Below are 20,311 nucleotides of genomic sequence, written 5' to 3'. Positions count from 1 at the left end.
TACGGAGGATTTAATTTATAACTTTCTTCATCTTGTACGAAGTACAGACAGAGCAAGGTTTTATAAGTTTAGAGCTCGCTCTCTCCGGAGTAGGTAATAATAATAATAAGGGATTGAATGCGCAAGTAATGTGACTTATTCCGAATTCGGGCTTTTGTAACCATGCACTCTGAACTCTGCACTCCGTACTCCGCATTTCTTTTAGGGGTATTGAAGAGAGGGGAACATGTCTCTAACTTGAATGATAAGAACATAAAATGTACGAACGAACAAACAAAAACTGTGTACCCAACACAGCTTGTCGTTACGAAAGATCTCAGATTCATTTCAGATCAGATTCCAGATTCCAAAAAGTGAATATTGATACGAACGAAGTACTGTACTTGATGATCAATAATAAATCCATCCCTGTAAGCCCCAAGACCTTACTTTTACTTTTGATTTGATATTGTGCTGTGCTTTCCCTACCCTAGAACTACCTCCTGTGCGTGTCGTGTCACTGTGTCAGCTGTCGCTTACCATCAGATGAAGATACAAAGCCAAGGATTATCTTCTTAGTCTCACATTTCTTCTTTGCCGGATTTTCCCTCATTTAGATTTCTTACAATCCTTGAAATCACCTACTCCATAAAAGGCGGCATCTGGCTTCTTTAATATCTGTCTGTACTTATTCTAGATCTACAATGGCATCTCATTCTCCTTGAGAGCACCTCCATCACAAACATCCTTGCAAGAACCAAAAATATCGTGTAGCTCGTGTGGGTAATTCTTCCATACTTATTATTAGGTATCTGATTGATGGCCCACAGGATATACGCGCTTGAATCAATTTCTTACTGTGGCTATGCTGTGCCCCCCGCACGTTTGAGCACCATGGGATAGGTTTGCGCGGCTGGATCTTTCTCGCATCCTCGGCCACTGCCGATTACACCCTGTGCACAGTCATGACAGGTGCCAGATGTAGATCAGACACCACCTATGTGTGGAGTACAGTCTTGAATACCCATAGGCATATCCAGGGAAAATATGTTATCAAATGACATCTGCCTACTCCGTGTTCTCACCTCACTCAAATCACCATCATTTGATGCTAAGGATGAAGAAAAGTGGTTGTATAACTTTCATTTTCTCTATCACTCAATCCAAGGCTAGGAACGTGAGACAAAGCTATGCTGATTTCTCAGCGACATCGTGATATGGCCTTCCAAGTAATAATCATATATTTGTTTAATGACACTTTGCAGTAAAATTAACAACCAAGACTAGAAAATTGTAATGTATTCAAATAAGTCTGCATCCAGAACATAGGGGTTCTGGATGATCAAAACGACAAAACTCGATTCGGCGTGTTCTTGGAGCACTTGTGAGGGCTTCGAAGAAGTGGGAAACCTTCTACCTAAGCGTGACAAATACGGCTCCGAAACGATGTGAGGAATGAGGGAAAAAGAGATGGAAATGGAAGTATTCATCATTCACCAAAATCTTGTTGCAAACACATGGCCATGCATGATATCGAACGCTTTTTTGGAAACCTGTCAGATTCTTGAAGGTATTGCATATATTTATTTTGTGTCATGCAACGCAGAAGCCTCTGACCTTCATTGTATCATATCCCGCAAAGAAACCCAAACAAACCCCAGCCCAAAGCTTAGATAGTCGTCTCGTATGCGATTGGCACAATTGTCTCGGGTAAGTTATCCTTCATCGAAATGGTTCTGGCTTCTCTTGGCATAGCTGGTTGTCTCTTCAAGTGAACGTGGGTACCGTCGGCCTTCGATTGCTTCTTCAACTCGGCGTTCTTCTTGACTCTGCGGACGAACTCTTCTCTTGAGCGGGAGAGGGAAACGTGCTCAATACGGAGGTTGACACGCTTCTCAATGTATCTGTGCTTGACCTTCTTGTAGATGATGACACCAACGGCGCTCTTGGTAACGTTGTAGACGACACCAGTCTTTCCGTGGTAAACCTTGTGGGGCATACTGAGCAGAAGTCAGTATATAAGCTCGTCCTCCAAATCCCCCATCTCTCTACTCGCGAATCGCCATTTCAATTCCTCCTAAAATGTGCAGGTGTAATTGATAATTTTCACTAACCCCTTTTGGACGGCACCGTTTGCCTTGATATCAACAATGTCACCAACCCTACGAATATGTTAGTATTTCGCGACAAAATGAAGTTCGCAAGATTTGGACTTCTACATACTTGTATTGGCGCAAGTAGGTCGACAACTTGATCATACCATGATCCTTGAAGTTTCTGCTGAATGCATACTGCAGATGAATTAGTTATTGCTCGGAAATTCCACAACATCGTCGCCGTATCGAGTTCGAAGCCGTAGCCGTAGCCGTAGAAATCCTCTCAGAGGGCTACAATTGAAAAATTTGAGGACTCACCCGAGTACCGGCGCGGAGACCTGCTGGGTGACCCATTTTGTCGATGTAGGATGGGTATTCGAAGGGAGGTCGAAGTTATTCAGAATTTGTCGATAATCTTTCTTCTCCAAGTTGACGCTGGTATCGGCAACTCAAACTTTCAACAATTTTTCGCTTATTTTTGCGCCTTCCCATTTTGGTAGTAGCACGGGTCAAATGCCCTAACTTCGTGCGGGAACCTCGAAAAATTGCTGGAACCAAATTTACAATCGCGATCAACAACCTCACACGACAATCGACAAGAGCAAAAATGGCCCCGTGAGTATTATAGATCAGTTCCATATTTTGAGGATTCAGATTTTGATTGAGTTATCTCGAATTTGTCTGAGTTTCTCTGGTCTGAATTGAATTACTTGGGGAACATGAACCAAGTCGCAATCAGGCCCATTGAGTTCATTCGCTAATATTTCGAACAGTCGTTCATACTCCAAGACCGCAAAGGTCCCACGTCGTCCGTAAGTATCCTGTCAATAATTCTGCTGCGCAATTTGACTTATGCTGACAATTTTATAGCTTCGAGAGTGCTCGTTTGTAAGTGGACCACTGTTCTAGAGCTTGCTCTGTTCATGTCACTGATTATTCCTTAGGGACTCCGAATTGAAGATTGTTGGAGAGTATGGTCTCCGCAACAAGCGTGAGGTCTGGCGTGTCCAGTTGACTCTTTCCAAGATCCGTCGTGCTGCCCGGTACTTAAAACATTTCGATTTGTGGAAATTTACAATGTGCTAATGTATTTTAGTCAATTGCTCACTCTCGACGAGAAGGACCCAAAGAGACTTTTCGAAGGTAACGCCCTCATTCGTCGTCTCGTCCGTGTCGGTGTCCTCGATGAAGCCCGTATGAAGCTCGATTACGTTTTGGCCTTGAAGATTGAGGATTTCATGGAGCGTCGTCTTCAAACTTGTGTCTACAAGCTCGGTCTCGCAAAGTCCATCCACCACGCTCGTGTCCTCATCCGTCAAAGACACATTCGTGTTGGTAAACAAATCGTCAACGTTCCATCTTTCGTTGTTCGTCTCGACTCACAAAAGCACATCGACTTCGCGTTGAGCTCGCCATTCGGTGGAGGACGTCCAGGACGTGTCCGCAGAAAGAAGGCCAAGGCTTCCGAGAAGAAGGATGACGATGCCGAGGAGGAGGATGAGGAATAGAGGAACTATTTTGATACCAAAATCTTTCCTACCTACATCATGAGGGACACTTTTTAGCAGGGGTTAGGGCAGGTTACAACATGTAAAGCAGACATCTGCAGCGTCACGCTACACAATAAAAGCCGCATTCCATGATGAATTAATGAGTACTTTTTTAATGATTGTTTTGTTATTTTACAATTTACCCATAATTATGATTCGTGACTTTGATGATCGACAACAGTTGGAGGTTATTTTCAAGGCCACGATTGATAATGGTATTGTTCACTTTTTGTGCCACTCTCAAGGCAAGGTAGCAAGGTAGGTGGAATTGGGCAAGTGAAGAGTGGTGTTTATTTTCAATGTCTAAATAGAATTTTACAGTCAAAGTCGACATTTCCTGTTGCCAGCCTCTTCCAATAACCGAATATAATTTGGACTATATTCTTGCAATTCTTCCTTGATCTCCCTGGCATCACTCAATGATAGTTCTCAAAAGAACTAACCTGTAAATATCCTCTTTCCCATCTCCGGTAAAAACATTCTTGGACGGCGTGGGCTCTATATCATCTCGAAAGGATTGGTCGAGCTTCCATTTCATATTCTTGGATTTTTCCTCGGCTTCATTCCCAGAAAGATGCCTGCCCTTTTGCTCGATTTCTTATATTACGTTCCAAAACTTTTGGCTCATGGTCTGCACAGATTATTCATATCCTCCCTCCCATACTAGATAGCGGAAAAGCAGGTCGACGCTAATATTGTCCTTTTATTATTCTAAAAATGGATTGAATATTGAATCGATCATAAGCAGACAGGGGAGTATATATATCCTCATGTTCCATTAGCTAGCACACGATAAATGGAACAAACCGCACACTCATACATGATTAGTGCTCCTTTCCGAATTTTAAACACCCAAACCTGAAAGACAATTATTTTTCAGACTTGCATTGCGGTATTGAGAAGCATATAAGTTTGGAGGACCATCTGATTGTCCAAACTGAATTAGGACATGAAAAGCATGAATTGGAATATACATTGAAAAGTGTGGTGAGACTTCAAAGTGGACATTTGATTGTTAACTTCAAACTGCGACATTGAAACGTTTGATTTATTATGATTAGACTATTCCCGGCTCTTTCTCCTGAACTATACATATCTTCTTCCATCCATCCGTATCCTCAGAAACGCCCGAGAGCATCTCTTCCGCCGTGCGCTTGGCTCCTTTTCCTGCTTCCCCAACACAATAACTATTTTTGACTAAAGAATGACAACAAGAGTAGCCCCACTTAAAATTAGACCACCAGCTTCCCCATACAGAGGTATGGTTGTTGGGGAAAATATCCTCGGGATATTTCGACTTTGCGGAGGCTTTCGGTGCTCCTTTGATGCCACCCAATTCATCGTATTCCACGTACTTTTCGGACTCGATGACGGCTGCATCCCTGAGTTTTGCAGCTGTAGGGTTACTGTCTCCACCATATTTCTCCAGAAGCATTTTCTTACGCGCCTGTCTTTTGGCTTCTGCCTCTTCCTTCTCCTTTCTTCTATAGTACTCACCAGAAGTAGGGTTTGCTTGTAAATGTTGTTTTGTATCGCCTGCCCTTTCTTGCGACTCCCAGGCGTACTTCTGCGCTTTCTCAAATTCGGCGGCATCTCCAGAAGCTTTCAAGAATCCTTCTTCCGCGACTAGCGCAGCAGCCGTATCAGCAGTCGCTCCACTGTCAACCATAGATCTGGACTTCGGATCGTACTTGGCCGAATCCAGGTCCAGATTCAAAAGATACTTTGCTGTGTCCTCGCGGATTCTCAGCTGTCTCGTTGATGTACTTTGATGTCTGCCCATATCTGATTCCTCTGCGTATTTTGCGCCGTCATCCTCGCCATCCTCACCAGCCTCTTCTCCATCCTTGCCACTACCCTTCTGTACTTGTTTCTTCAACTCTTCCAGCTGCGCATACTCATCTGTGACAGCCTTGTACTCTTTCGCATCATATCCATTCCATCGGTCCCGCTTCGCATCCCATCCCAGATCAACGTCCTGTATAACTTCATCTGCCTGTATATCTTTCCCGGTCCATTTGGCGCCTTTCGCTCTAGGTCTGTTCAAACAGTCCTTAGCCTTGTGTGTCATTGCCCCACAATTTTCACATGCGCCTTTTCTAAATTTGGTGGCTGCCGGACCCAATTTCTTCCCACGATCATACCATTTTGACTGGTCTAATTGGGCTTTTTGAAGACGTTGATGCTCGAGATAATCGGTATTATCGTCGTCACCGATATAAAATGGCTTCTTTGCAATGAAAGCCGGAATATACTCATTCTGATCCTTATTTGCTGCAGATTGCTCTGGCTTTCTAGGCTGCGTACCTGGGGGAGGCATTTTGAAGATTTGTGACTTCCACTGCTAGAAGACGGGCTGGTGTATGAGTAGAACAAATCGAACGAAGAGCCAGTCTTTTCAAAGTGATTGCTGAGTCCGTATCTGATTGCACCAGATCTTGATGTCAGAAGAATTGAAGTTACAATAGCAGTAAATGAAATGCGATTAAGTTATCACCTAGATAATAAGATCATTGATTGTACTCGTATCGCGAATTGAACGGGCCGTGCACTCGGACCAAAAATCCCTGGGATTTTTTGATTTATCAGCAACATGGATCAAGTGTCTCGTGACTTGGCGTTCCGCGTTCGTGTTCGCGCCACTCAAGTTAGGTATGAGAAAGAAATGAAAATAAAGTTCAGGAAACAGTAAATTCCTGCAGTGTCTTATTGCACCTGAATGTAGAATAAGAAATGAGAAGTCATGAAAACCGATAATCTCGACTCTCGCTGGGTACCTCCATCCTAACACGTTCAATCTGCCATGGACCTCTTCCGGGTACGTCTTAATTGCATCGATCATTATCAAGCTACGCCAACTCCGTTTGATCCTCAATTGAAACGGAATGTCCAAATCTCTGAGCTTCATAAAGAGCCAAAAGTACCTGTCATTAGGGTTTTTGGCTCGACAGAAACCGGCCAGAAGGTTTGCGCACATATCCACGGTGCCTTTCCTTACTTATATATCGAATATGAAGGTGCCCTCAATTCTGACGAAGGTCTGGCTTGTTGATATCCCAAAGGTTGCTCTCATTACTGACACAACTTTAGTTGGAAATTATATTCACAGACTTCATCTTTCAGTTGATTATGCTCTGGCTGTGAGCTACCGGCGCAATACATATGATGGAAATGCCAAGTTCGTCGCACGTATTACTTTAGTAAAAGCGGTTCCATTTTATGGTTTCTATGTTGGGTATCGCTTCTATCTCAAGATCTACATGTTGGATCCCATGGTAATGACGCGTCTCGCGGACCTCTTGCGGCAAGGTACTATTATGAAGCGAGTTTTTCAACCATATGAAGCACATCTTCAATTTCTTCTACAGTGGATGGTTGACTACAATTTGTATGGATGTGGATACATCGATACTAGCAAGGTTAAATTTCGAGCTCCAGTGCCTTTATATGACGAAATATCATCGTCAATGCATCTTTGGCACGACCGCTCAATATCTGATCAACTCATCACAAATGACACATTCCTACCCAGGGTCAGCCATTGTTCAATAGAAGTTGATATCTGCGTCCAAGATATTCTTAATAGGCGAAAAATCAAGCCACGTCCTCTTCACCATGACTTTAATCAGAATCCTAGTTCCTATGCTACTGACGAAAAATTAGTTCAGAGTATGGCAGGCCTTTGGAAAGATGAGACTCGTCGCCGAAAGTCTAAGATGCCAAATGCGCCAGCTGGTAGCAGTCCATTTCCGCCTGAGGTGATGTTTTCAATGTCAGCAGATCCTCAATATTCTCAAGATGGTGGATGGATGCATGAAAACGAGTACAGGGAAATGGTCAAGACGTTGATACAGGAGGAACGGAACGGAGGCGACACCTCAAAACCATCTTTCAATAATTTCGTCAAATCAATACCCTTTGAGACTTCTGTTAAAACCAGCCTTGAGTCTGTGGAAGATTTGTACCCGGAAAACCTTCTTTCTGCTTTCGAATCCGTGTATGAGGAGCAAAAGCGTCATTCTTTGTATGATACTCGCGGGGCAGGTGAGGTTGACGAAAATCTTATCACCGAACTTGCAATCGATCAAGGTGGAACTGGAGACGACTACGATTCCGATGAAGATGTGATGAGAGAGATAGAGCTTTCCCAGAAGCGTAAAGGGGATCATGTAGACAAAGAAATATCTGAACCTCAGACTGCTGTGACATCTCGTAAAGAATCTCGTAGGGAATTTACTACATCAGATGAGCAAGCAGTTCAGCTTGAACAAAAGGAAAACAATCAAAGCTCTGTACACCACCCGAGAGTTCCCGCTACAGAAGATGATTCCTCCTTCATAAGTGCACAAATTAGTCGATCGGCCGATCGGATTAATTTTGGCCATGATATCATTCACAATCATAGGGATGAAGACATCAATTCTGAAGTCGAGATATCGCAACTACAAGGAGAGTTCCCAGATGCGAAGAGACGGAAGACGAGCACAATGGTTCATTCTTCACCACAATTGTCTCCTACAACACCACCAGTGCGAAGAAATAGCCATACTGAGCAGCAAAGCAGCCTGGGTCTCAGAGCATCCAGTACTAAGTTTTCCTCTCAAGAGTCGCTCAATTTTCCAGTGACAAAAGATCCGCACGATTCTAGCACAATAACAAAGCTTAGCCAGTATCCTGGAGATATAGACACTCCCATGGTAAAGACGCACGTCTCTTTTCATGCTATTTCACCATCACTTGCAGACAACAGGTTTCAGACGACAAGCATGGCAAACTATTCAACAGTGCAAGGTCTGACTTCAAGGTTAAGCTCCTCTACGCAGGACAGCCTTTTTATAAAAATTAGAGACGAGTTTGAAGGCCGCATTGGGTCGCTAGTATTAGCACACCAGCAACCTCCCCCGTCGGCTCAGTATATTTCTTCAACGATGTCAAACTTCAATATACCCACCGTTTTATATCAGGATGCTTTTTATAGTAATGAAGAAGACGTTCCTGAGCGTCCCAGGGAATGGGCGGGCAGAGAATTCAAACTTGGAAGCACGAGCCTACCGTTCCTTCCCGATTTTGACCCATCTGCAACCTCAGACGCAACTTTTGGGCTCAGGTCGGTCGTACTTTCGGACAAAACCAAGGACGAGGAAATTTATCATCATCGCCGTCGCGAGTGTAGCCTCCGGGTTTGGACTTTTGCAGAAACACCACCCACTTATGCAGATGTACATTGTTGGGCTCGCAATGAGACGTTACGGCAGGGAAATAAATCCGAGAAGTCAAAGGAAGGTACAACTTCCAAGTCGTCAGTCAGCAATCGCCGAAAGGAGGCAAAACTTTCGCAAATTGACGGTCCAACTCAAAAGAATAAGCAAGGGATCAAGTACACACAAATTGAAAAGACGGCCAATATCCAACGTGAGGCTCAATACATGAGTGTCATGAGCCTAGAAGTTCATGTCAATACACGAGGAAGTTTTGTTCCCAATCCCGAAGAGGATGAGGTTCAATGTATTTTCTTCTGCTTTCAGGCTGATGATGAAGGCACTGATGGTAGCCCGTCACAACCAGGGATTGTGATCCTGTCAGCTGACAATAACAATATCTCTGAGAGAGTATCGAATCAAGTTCCATTCGAGGTACACGCAGAATCTTCTGAACTTGATCTACTCATCCGTATGGTAGGAATCGTGCGAGAGTACGACCCAGATATCTTGACTGGTTTTGAGGTTCACGGTGGATCTTGGGGATATCTTATTGAACGAGCAAGAGTGAAATACGACTACGACCTGTGCGATGAGTTTTCGCGCATGAAAGCCCAATCCCATGGCCGTTTTGGCAAGGACAACGACAAATGGGGATTCAATAATACATCCACAATTCGTGTCACAGGCCGACATATGATCAACATTTGGAGAGCCATGCGAGCCGAGCTCAATCTCCTCCAATACACATTAGAGAACGTGGCTTTTCATCTGCTCTACCGGCGAATTCCTCATTATACATGGGCTGATCTAAGGACCTGGTACACGAATGGATCGGCCCGAGATTTGTCCAAAGTACTCACGCACTACGTGTCCCGTGTACAACTCGACCTAGAAATACTTGAGCAGAATGAATTGATTTCACGTACAAGCGAACAAGCACGACTCTTGGGTGTCGATTTCTTTTCAGTTTTCTCTCGGGGTTCACAATTTAAGGTAGAATCTCTGATGTTCCGCATTGCAAAACCAGAGAACTTCATGTTGATATCTCCTAGTCGAAAACAAGTTGGAGGTCAAAATGCTTTGGAGTGTCTCCCCCTCGTTATGGAGCCTCAAAGTGCGTTTTACAGTAGCCCTTTGCTCGTTCTTGATTTTCAAAGCCTGTACCCTAGTGTTATGATTGCTTACAATTATTGCTACTCGACTTACCTTGGACGAGTGGTGAACTGGCGAGGCACTAATAAATTGGGTTTCACAGAATATACACGGGAGGATAGGCTGTTAGAGTTGCTGAAAGACCACATCAATATTGCTCCCAATGGAATGATGTACGCGAAACCAAACATCCGGAAGTCTCTCCTAGCGAAAATGCTGGGCGAAATACTTGAGACGCGGGTTATGGTGAAGAGCGGAATGAAGCTAGACAAGGAAGATAAAGCTCTACAAAGATTATTGAACAATAGGCAGCTAGCCTTGAAACTTATCGCCAATGTTACCTACGGATATACATCTGCATCGTTTTCTGGGCGCATGCCGTGCTCAGAGATTGCTGACAGCATTGTTCAAACCGGTCGCGAGACACTTGAAAGGGCCATTGCACTTATACACTCAGTCAAACGCTGGGGCGCAGAAGTAGTATATGGCGATACGGACAGCTTGTTTGTCTACCTAAAGGGTCGCAGCAAAGATGAGGCATTCGATATTGGGAATGAGATTGCAAAAACGGTCACCAACATGAACCCACGTCCCATCAAGCTCAAATTCGAGAAGTTGTATCTTCCCTGCGTGCTCCTGGCTAAGAAGCGATATGTAGGGTTCAAGTACGAAGGCAAATCACAAATAGAGCCGGACTTTGATGCGAAAGGTATTGAGACGGTACGACGTGATGGAACACCAGCTGAGCAAAAGATTGAAGAGAGAGCTCTTAAGATACTTTTTCGCACAGCTGACCTCAGCCAAGTAAAATCCTATTTTCAGGAGCAGTGCGAGAAAATCATGAAAGGTTCTGTGTCTATCCAGGACTTTTGCTTTGCGAGAGAAGTCAAGCTTGGAACATATAGTGACAAAGGACCACCGCCCCCAGGTGCTCTTATCAGCACCAAAAAGATGCTGGAAGATGCACGAGCAGAGCCGCAGTATGGTGAGCGAGTCCCATATGTGGTCGTCACCGGCGCTCCAGGAGCCCGATTGATCGACCGCTGTGTGGCGCCTGAAGATCTTCTCAACAGCGATCACAGCGAATTGGATGCGGAGTATTACATCTCTAAAAACCTCATTCCACCACTAGAACGAATCTTCAATCTCATGGGTGCCAATGTTAGAAGTTGGTATGACGAGATGCCCAAAGTTCAGCGCGTTCGCCGAATCGAGATGAATTTTGATCAAGGACAACTAAAAGAGCTGGGCATCAACAAGAAAACGCTCGAGTCATATATGAAATCATCTTCATGTCTTGTGTGTAAAGACAAACTTGAGGCCGAGGGATTTCTCTGTCCTCAGTGTCATTCAAATGCCTCTGAATCCATGCTTTCTTTGCAGACTAGGCTCAAAATTGAGGAAAAGAAGTTTCTAGACATAAAGAGCGTTTGCCAGACTTGTTCTGGCTTATATCCACTGGAGGAAGTGAAATGCGATAGTAAGGATTGTCCAGTATTTTATACGAGGGTGAGACAGAGCATGCGTCTGAAGACGGAAAGAGCCTTTGTTGTCCCAGCTATGCAGGCTCTGTCGGCAACTGATGGAACGGAGGTAGATTTTACGGATCTAGAGTGGTGACTAGTAGCTATTACATGCAACCTTATTTGAATAAAGGCTCCCATGGTATTATTTTGATAGGGTTAGCCTTTAAATACTTCATCTCAATGTATCAACACGAAGAAACTCATGAAGGATGGGACATCAGTGTTCGCATGTTGGATTGATTTTAATTCTTTTTTTCTCCTCTGCGGTTGGATATGCACTGAAGGGAAATGCATACTTTACAGAAGTTAAGCACAATAAAAGTAATTATAATCAACATTCCGCAGTGTGATCTCCAAATGTGATAAAATGGTAGTTGTAAAAGAATAATTGATGTCACAAGACACCGCAATACCATATCTTTTTGGCCCTACCACATGATGACACGAATATGTACGTACTTAGATACTCAAGTACAATCAAAACTTAGATATATTTCTAACATCCGATGACTACCTAGGTATTTTTGGCACCGTATATATGTGTCTCAAGATCCTGTCATTAATCAGAGCCGCTTAAAAATAAACCCCCAGTGAGGTTCATAAATACGTATGTAGCTTCCAAGTTTCTTTCAAATTTTGTCCAAGCTCCAATTCACGACTCTAGCCGGTGTCCTCTTCTAAACCGACAGATTTGAGATTTTACATAAAGGACCAGCTTGTATGAAAAACACAATTAATACACTTTTAATTATTTCATTTTGGTGATAAAATTATTCCTTTCAAGGATCGCTCGGGATTGAGTTCACAGGTTTGACGTCGCCACATGTTCTAGAGACCTTGCTTCTCAAATATCAACAACTTACCTGCCAAATGTTGTTTCCTTCTGCTCTTCTCAACAATTTATTTCTTAATTTCATGGAGATGGTCCGTTAATTGAAAGCTTTCGTCCTTACACATGAAGGCAATATCATAATGGAAGGTTTAACATTGTTCCTTTTTGTTTATTGCTTAGGTGGTCTCACATTTCTTCCCCTCGTCGTAATAGCAATCCTACTTCACGCATACTTTACCTTCCCAGTTCACCATGATATCCATTCGCGGGAAGCTGACGAGTTAATCCTTCGACCTGGCGATAATGCCGATGCTATTAAATCAGCACAGAAATCCTTGGGAGAAAAGTTCCAACTTCATAACAACCATGAGGCAGATGTAGCTGCCGGATATTTCGCTATATCCAGAGAATACTCACCAGGCGGCGTGAACGGGAAGCCGCCAGAACGTACAACACCCGTGGGGTCAGCTACAGTCTCTGCGCCCAGCCCCAGCGTCTATCAGAGCATGTACAGAAGCTTGTTCGAGAGGAAGACAAGCAACGGCCCGCTGGATAATAAAGCGGCGGGGAAGCCCCAGAAGAAGGGCGGGAATGTGTTTTACGTGGTCTTGAGGTAATTTCCATGGGCGGTTCAAATACCTTTGATGTATTATAAAATGTACTGACGATTAGCTCAGGCATGGGCATCTAATGCTTTTTGACGATGAAGATCAACTCGAAGTTCGTTACGTAGTGTCCTTGGCACATCATGATGTTAGCATCTACTCGGGACCGAATGATATTACACCAGAAGGAGAATTGTTTATAAAAAGAAATGCTATTTGCTTGTCGAGGAAACAGGGTGTTGGTGAGATAACTGCCGACGGCAAGCCTTCACAGCCCTTCTATTTGTTCTCCGAAAATTGCTCCGATAAGGAAGATTTCTATTTCGCACTTCTTCGAAACCAAGACTCGGACTCGACTCCAAAACCGCCGATTCCATTGCAGTACGATGTAAAAGATATCATTACTCTTGTCCAAAGGCTGCATTCGTCCGAGGAACATCTTCAGACAAGGTGGATTAATGCACTAGTTGGACGTGTGTTTCTTGCGCTGTACAAGACGCCAGATATCGAGGATTTTATTCGGGCAAAGATTACAAAGAAGATATCGAGAGTCAAGACTCCTAATTTTTTAAGGCAAATCGCTCTCCGTAACGTAAACATGGGAGAGGCAGCGCCGGTAATCACGAATCCACGTTTGAAGGATCTGACCGTAGATGGAGAGCTCGTTGTAGAGGCCGATGTTCGCTACACGGGCAATTTCCGTCTCGAGGTTGCTGCAATAGCTCGTCTTGAGCTTGGCGCGCGATTTAAGGCTCGAGAAGTGGACCTATTATTAGCCGCCGTCTTAAAGAAGATTGAGGGGCACATGCTACTTCGAATCAAGCCCCCTCCCTCAAATAGGCTATGGATTACATTTGAGACCATGCCAAAGATAGAAATGACAATAGAGCCCATTGTGAGTTCACGACAGATTACATACACATTGATTCTTCGTCAGATTGAGAACAGGATCAAGGAAGTTATCGCTGAAAGTTTAGTCTACCCAAATTGGGACGATTCGCCATTCGCCAGTACTGTAGGCAAGCTATGGAGAGGTGGAATTTGGGCAGATGACCGGCGCGCGGAACATTCTCAGGAAGCCGAAGCCGTGTCCGCTGAGCATGGAGACGTGGACGAGGTAGAGATTTCAGAGGCTGAACATGATGAACCAACATCTACGCCACAGATTGAAAAGAGTTACAGCACTCCTGTGCTTGATACCAACCTTTCTAACACAGTACATTCACGCAAAGGCACAAAGTCCACTTCAAACCTTATCAACCCTTTCCCTAGCAGCTCATCTACTGGAGTAGATGCGCGACCTTTGACGGGCGACAAACCACGAGTCCTTCGTTCGAGGTCCTTTGCTAATGCGTCTAATCCCGTCGTTACTACTGACATAACAAACGCAGACGCTTTCAAGCCTTCGAGCCCTCCCGAGGGGGACCACGCTGCAACCGCCATGGCTAAACTTTCCGCCAAAACGAAGCTCCCTGTACAGAGTCCTACTGGGTCTCCCAGCCGACCAACAAACTTCAAACCAAGTAGTAGCCAATCTTCATCATCTTCACGGGGCTCTTCACATTCCGAGAAGGCTGATATGAGCAATTCCATACCACAAGTCTCTTTGGAGCCATCATCGCTCACGGATACGTCCAGTATCAATTCTTACCCCACAAGTCCAGCAAGTTTAAGTACCACATCAATAAGGTCAGAATTGTCAGCTTCTAAAAACTTTGGTACCCCAAAACGTGAGAATACCGCATCTTCAACAAAATCTTCAGCCTCGGAGAACAGACGACTGTCGCTTGCCGCTGTTACCAATGCAGCGGCAACGGCTAAAACTTGGGGAGTAAGTTTATATTATTGTCCCCTTCCAGCGTTCCCATCCTTCGTATCTTTGAGAATGCTAAGGCAGGGCGCCTATGCTATAACATTACATCCTACTCATTTTATTTATGCTCAGACTACATGGAAATGCGACTGATATATTTTACAGTGGAATGCTATTCAACGACGTAGCGAGCAGAGAGGGAGCAGCTCATCGGGATCAACCGAAACAACCCAGCCACGCCTCATGGGGCGCGGACAGCCGCTACCTCCTCCCGGCGTTCCTCTACCTCTCCCAGATAAGAAGACGAAAACGGCTCCAATCCCCGTGCCTAAGCGGAAGCCAATGCCTCCTCTTGTTTTGCCACAAAGGCATGAAAGAGAATCGCCAACCGGTGGCCAGCATCACACTGCTCCGCCGCCGCCTTTGCCTAGGCGTAATTCTAGGAAGGAGGTCGACACTGCAGATGATGGTCTTTTGATTGTGTCAGCGCCGTCAGAACCGACAACACCGGTAACTGAGGATTCGCCACGATACATGCAACCGTGGGTGGATGACGAGATGGATGAAAACAAACAAGCTCAAGCTGACGCCCCTTCACCTGCCGCTCTTTCACCTGCCTCTTCCGTTGCTCGTGAGCCCCCGCAACTTCCAAAGAGGCGGCATCCACGTCGAGTTGTCTCAAGTAGCCCTGAAGAAGACGGGCATAAATTGCCCTCCTGGATGGCGGCACAAGAGCAAGAAGCTCGGGCTAAAAGTACTTTTGTTGATGAAGATGCAGGTCTTTGAGCTATGTAACTTGTTGTTGGGCTATCATATTGATACATGGAACAAGTCTGGTGCATAAACGGCGTGGTATACATACGAGTCTGTTGGGGTCACATGGGACGTAAGAAATTGGTTTGTTATCTTACATTGGCAGGCGCTCTATGGTTATCGGTTTCATACAGATATTAGGGTAGAACGGAATGATATAAAATGTATTATGAAAGACCATGCATGCATTAACGAAGTAATTTTATGAACACAAGGTTTATCTAGTTATGATGTTAACACGGCCGATAACTTTCAAGATTGTTTACTGGTAAAATAAGGTAAAGTTTTGACTGATTCATGTTGATAAATATTCTATTAATGATAGGTAATTATTATAACGATATTGCATAGAACCAAATATACAAAACATTGGTTTCGAGAGAAGATTGGGATATCTCATCATTTCGAATTCAAATAACAAATAACACCCTACACAGCCACCGACGGGGCCACGGCATAAAGTACGGAGCCGCCACATTACGCAGCTCCACCAAAACTTACCCCGTAGTACACAAGCTTCGGTACAATATCAAGGTACAACTCCTTCATCTTACAATCCTTTGGTATTTCCGACCCTTTCACCTACATATCAACTTTTCATATTTACTCTCTTTTCTGCTGTACATTTTGCGCTCTTCGCGCTCTTAATCATGTCGTACGCGACGTCTGCCAGGAACGTGGATCATACCAAGTAAGTCAGCGGGAAACTCGGGCTCATCGAGCTTCCTATCCCCTATTATTGGCAAGTTATGAAATATACTGACATTGTTATAATTGGTCAGGTCCGAGGCAGAGCTTGCGATCAACATTCGAAAAGCCACAAGCATCGAGGAGACCGCGCCGAAACGTAAACATGTTCGTAGCTGTATTGTGTATACATGGGACCATAACAGCTCCAGTGCCTTCTGGGCTGGTATGAAAGTGTCAGTCTAAACCCACCCATGCATGTATTCCAAAAATGCCATACCATATTCTAGAATTTCATGAGATTCCAGTGAAAGTGGCTAACTTCAGGCCGTTCTCATAGACAACCTATTCTCGCAGATGAGGTTCAGACATTCAAGGCATTGATTACCGTTCACAAGGTTCTACAAGAGGGCCACCCCTCGACTCTACGTGAAGCCATGGCGAATCGAACTTGGCTCGACAGTTTGAATAGAGGAATGTCTGGCGAAGGTATGCGGGGCTATGGACCTTTGATAAAAGAATATGTCAACTTTTTGCTGTCCAAATTGAGCTTCCACCAACAGCATCCTGACTTTAATGGCACATTCGAGTATGAGGAGTACATCAGCTTAAAGGGGATCAACGATCCAAATGAAGGTTATGAAACTATTTCAGATCTTATGACTCTACAGGACAGAATCGAACACTTCCAGAAACTGATTTTTGCGCACTTTCGAAATGGAGGCCACAACGAATGTAGGATATCCGCCCTGGTTCCTTTGGTACAAGAGAGTTACGGTATCTACAAGTTCATCACTAGCATGCTGCGAGCTATGCACACAAGTATGTCACAAAGCTCACATCTAGCCATTCACCTCTGACTTGACCTGCAGCAACCGGTGATGATGATGCTCTTGAGCCCTTGAGAGGCAGATATGACTCCCAGCATTATCGTCTTGTAAAATTTTATTACGAATGCTCCAATCTCCGATATCTCACGAGCCTGATCACTGTGCCAAAGCTACCACAAGAACCGCCCAATCTCCTTTCAGAGGATGATTCTGCCCCCAAGTTACCTCAGCGACCCAAGCAAGAGATTGAGAGGCAAATCACACCTCCGAAACCTCCCAAGACGGAGGAACCAGATGAAATTGGCGAGTTCTGGAAGACCGAACAGGACCGTCAAAACCGGGAGTATGAGGAGCAACAGAGGGTTCTAGCAGAACAGCAGAGACAACAAATGCTGGCACAACAGCAAGCACAACTTCAAGCGCAGCAAAATTATGAAGAACAGCAGCGTTTGCTGGCCGAGCAACAAAGACGAGAGCAAGAGCAATTGATGCTGCAACAATCCCAACAACAGACTTATGGTCGCTTGGCGGAACTTGAACGGGAGAACTTCGATGCTCGAGCACAATACGCGAGGGATCAGCTAATGCTACAACAATACGACCAAAAGATAAAGGCGCTGGAGGGTGAGCTTGCGCAGCTGCAGAACAGTTACGGACAACAAATTGGAAGTAAAGAGGATCAGATCAGAGCTTTGCAAGAGCAAGTTAACACTTGGAGGACGAAATATGAAGCGCTCGCGAAGCTTTATTCACAACTGCGGCACGAACATCTCGACCTACTTCAAAGATTTAAGAGCGTTCAGCTGAAGGCAGCATCAGCTCAGGAGGCCATTGACAAGCGGGAAAAACTTGAGCGAGAAATTAAGACCAAGAATCTTGAACTTGCAGACATGATCAGAGAAAGAGATAGGGCTTTGCATGAGAAAGACCGTCTCACTGGTGGTAACCGTGAGGAGGTCGAAAAGCTTAAACGCGAGCTTCGCATGGCTCTCGATCGCGCTGACAATTTGGAGCGAAGCAAGGGCAATGAGCTGTCCACGATGCTTTCCAAGTACAATCGTGAAATGGCAGATCTCGAGGAAGCTCTTCGCAACAAAACCCGAGCATTACAGGATGTCCATGCTAAATATAGTGAAGGGGGTTCAGATGCCGAAAGATTACTCAAGGATAAGGAGGATGAACTGGAGGTTTACAAGCAAAGTTTGGATGATGCGCTTATCAGACTCAATGAGCTCGAGATGTCAAAAGGTGACACTGACAATGCTTTGGATGGAGAAATTGATGCCATGCTTCTTTCAAATATTGACAAAATCAACGACATCATCGATTCCGTTCTTCAGAGTGGAGTTCAGCGTGTTGACGACGCTCTTTACGAACTCGATTCCACCATGCAAGCTGGTAATCAGAATGCAACCCCATCTTACGTTCTTTCGCAGATCGAAAAGGCATCAGCAACTGCCACCGAATTCGCCACGGCATTCAACAATTTCATAGCAGATGGTCCGAATAGCACCCATGCCGAGATCATTCGAACCATCAATGTCTTCGCCAGCTCAATTTCCGACGTGCTTAGCAATACCAAAGGTCTCACGAGGCTTGCGACGGATGACAAGAAGGCTGATCAACTTATTAATGGCGCACGTCAATCTGCGCAGTCTACTGTCACATTTTTCCGTGGGTTGCAAAGCTTTCGATTGGATGGCATGGATCCAGTGCAGCGAACTGAGGTGGTCATCAATAGCAACAATGAGGTACAAATCCATCTGCAACGCTTGAACAAACTTGCAGATATATTTGCGCCAAACAGTGGTAAATTCACAAACAATAAAGGTGACTTGGGAGATTTGGTAGACAACGAGCTCTCCAAGGCTGCTGATGCAATTGCTGCTGCCGCCGCGCGCCTGGCGAAGCTTAAGTCCAAACCTAAGGATCAATACTCGACATACAAACTTGAAATCCACGATTCAATCCTTGATGCTGCCATTGCTGTTACGAACGCTATCGCCAGATTAATCAAAGCAGCTACAGTTACCCAACAAGAGATTGTCCAGGCTGGCCGTGGCTCGTCTTCCAAGACCGCTTTCTACAAGAAGAACAACCGATGGACTGAGGGTCTCATTTCCGCCGCTAAAGCAGTGGCAACGTCAACAAACACGTTGATTGAGACCGCAGATGGAGTTCTTTCAGGACGTAACAGCCCGGAACAACTCATCGTGGCTTCTAACGACGTCGCAGCCTCTACAGCCCAGTTGGTCGCTGCTAGCAGAGTCAAAGCCGGTTTCATGAGCAAGAGCCAAGAGAGCTTGGAGCAAGCTAGTAAAGCTGTTGGTTCAGCCTGCAGAACTCTTGTCAGACAAGTACAGAGTATGATCAAGGATCGGGATCAAGATGTTGAGGGAGAAGATTACGCCAAGCTCGGGGCGCATGAGTTTAAGGTCAGGGAAATGGAGCAGCAGGTAAGTTTCCTTGAAGGGATTTTCTTTTGAAGCATTAATAATATTTATTACAGGTCGAAATCCTACAACTTGAGAACAATCTCGCGGCGGCGAGGAAGAGATTGGGTGAGATGCGAAAGATATCCTATTTGGAGAACTAGGCGTTGCTGGGCCATGGTTATTCGTAACTCGGTTGAGTATATAAACTTTAAGGGGAAGAAGTAAATGGGCTGTACGGCGATTCTTTTAATAAGCGTGTGATATCCAGATTTGGTAAGAGTTATTTCATTGAGGACGATGACACTTGTAGGGAGGGCATCCGTGGAAATACTTTTGAGACCGAGGCAAAATAAATACCTTGAACTTCGTGCATCACTTCTTCCACTCGGATATCTCCATGATCGCAGTTTGCTTTAGGGGTATCAGAAATCGATTGATTTACATGTGTTGCTTGTCAGACACCACCATCTCCACTAGCCTCAGCTCGAAATACCCCCTGAACTAGTGCTAGGTATGATCAGTCCCCTGAGAATTGTCTCACAGACTTTCTTTGTGTTAAGAAAACCCACAACATCAGGAATTTATCCTCCGCGATCTTAAATGTAAGGAAGTCCTGAATGCCATCATAGCATTTTTGAGTGATTAACTTACCTGAGACTATACAACTTCCCCCCTCTCTTCACCAATAAAGTCCAAGTCCATCGTCTCCTTTGCTCGTAATTGCTGTTCGCACCAAATCTCGTACTCGTATTCTATATATCCTTGTCTCCACCAACCTCTAACTCCCCACTA

The 20,311-nt window shown here is 44.7% G+C and overlaps 8 protein-coding genes across 8 annotated transcripts; 6 read left to right on the top strand and 2 right to left on the bottom strand.

The window, feature by feature from the left end:
* Positions 1 to 162: 162 nt before the first annotated feature.
* On the top strand, positions 163 to 357 carry SS1G_04014 (predicted protein; the record flags this gene model as incomplete). The annotated part of the gene is made up of 1 exon (XM_001594157.1): positions 163 to 357. One exon carries the CDS (start codon positions 163 to 165, stop codon positions 355 to 357), a length of 195 nt encoding a protein of 64 aa, XP_001594207.1.
* Positions 358 to 1,648: 1,291 nt separating this feature from the next.
* Positions 1,649 to 2,429, bottom strand: SS1G_04013 (60S ribosomal protein L21; the record flags this gene model as incomplete). Its single annotated transcript, XM_001594156.1, has 4 exons — positions 1,649 to 1,979; positions 2,094 to 2,141; positions 2,203 to 2,270; positions 2,394 to 2,429. 4 exons carry the CDS (start codon positions 2,427 to 2,429, stop codon positions 1,649 to 1,651), a joined length of 483 nt encoding a protein of 160 aa, XP_001594206.1.
* A 253-nt stretch (positions 2,430 to 2,682) lies between these two features.
* Positions 2,683 to 3,583, top strand: SS1G_04012 (40S ribosomal protein S9; the record flags this gene model as incomplete). Its single annotated transcript, XM_001594155.1, has 5 exons — positions 2,683 to 2,690; positions 2,849 to 2,887; positions 2,946 to 2,963; positions 3,020 to 3,118; positions 3,172 to 3,583. 5 exons carry the CDS (start codon positions 2,683 to 2,685, stop codon positions 3,581 to 3,583), a joined length of 576 nt encoding a protein of 191 aa, XP_001594205.1.
* A 1,099-nt stretch (positions 3,584 to 4,682) lies between these two features.
* Positions 4,683 to 5,945, bottom strand: SS1G_04011 (hypothetical protein; the record flags this gene model as incomplete). The annotated part of the gene is made up of 1 exon (XM_001594154.1): positions 4,683 to 5,945. The coding sequence occupies one exon, from the start codon at positions 5,943 to 5,945 to the stop codon at positions 4,683 to 4,685; it is 1,263 nt and encodes a 420-aa protein (XP_001594204.1).
* A 273-nt stretch (positions 5,946 to 6,218) lies between these two features.
* Positions 6,219 to 6,317, top strand: SS1G_04010 (predicted protein; the record flags this gene model as incomplete). The annotated part of the gene is made up of 1 exon (XM_001594153.1): positions 6,219 to 6,317. The coding sequence occupies one exon, from the start codon at positions 6,219 to 6,221 to the stop codon at positions 6,315 to 6,317; it is 99 nt and encodes a 32-aa protein (XP_001594203.1).
* A 319-nt stretch (positions 6,318 to 6,636) lies between these two features.
* On the top strand, positions 6,637 to 11,598 carry SS1G_04009 (hypothetical protein; the record flags this gene model as incomplete). Its single annotated transcript, XM_001594152.1, has 3 exons — positions 6,637 to 6,765; positions 7,294 to 9,940; positions 10,082 to 11,598. 3 exons carry the CDS (start codon positions 6,637 to 6,639, stop codon positions 11,596 to 11,598), a joined length of 4,293 nt encoding a protein of 1,430 aa, XP_001594202.1.
* An 878-nt stretch (positions 11,599 to 12,476) lies between these two features.
* SS1G_04008 (hypothetical protein) lies at positions 12,477 to 15,540 on the top strand (the record flags this gene model as incomplete). The annotated part of the gene is made up of 3 exons (XM_001594151.1): positions 12,477 to 12,949; positions 13,014 to 14,772; positions 14,920 to 15,540. The coding sequence occupies 3 exons, from the start codon at positions 12,477 to 12,479 to the stop codon at positions 15,538 to 15,540; spliced, it is 2,853 nt and encodes a 950-aa protein (XP_001594201.1).
* Positions 15,541 to 16,217: 677 nt separating this feature from the next.
* On the top strand, positions 16,218 to 19,872 carry SS1G_04007 (hypothetical protein; the record flags this gene model as incomplete). Its single annotated transcript, XM_001594150.1, has 7 exons — positions 16,218 to 16,258; positions 16,350 to 16,480; positions 16,582 to 16,743; positions 16,774 to 17,076; positions 17,127 to 19,540; positions 19,594 to 19,645; positions 19,733 to 19,872. The coding sequence occupies 7 exons, from the start codon at positions 16,218 to 16,220 to the stop codon at positions 19,870 to 19,872; spliced, it is 3,243 nt and encodes a 1,080-aa protein (XP_001594200.1).
* Between the last annotated feature and the right edge of the window lie 439 nt (positions 19,873 to 20,311).

This window comes from Sclerotinia sclerotiorum, genomic scaffold (genome assembly GCF_000146945.2).
Source record: "Sclerotinia sclerotiorum 1980 UF-70 scaffold_5 genomic scaffold, whole genome shotgun sequence".
NCBI classification, from domain to species: domain Eukaryota; kingdom Fungi; phylum Ascomycota; class Leotiomycetes; order Helotiales; family Sclerotiniaceae; genus Sclerotinia; species Sclerotinia sclerotiorum.
Note: the sequence above shows the minus strand (reverse complement) of the source record. Positions and strands in the feature narration are given on the sequence as shown.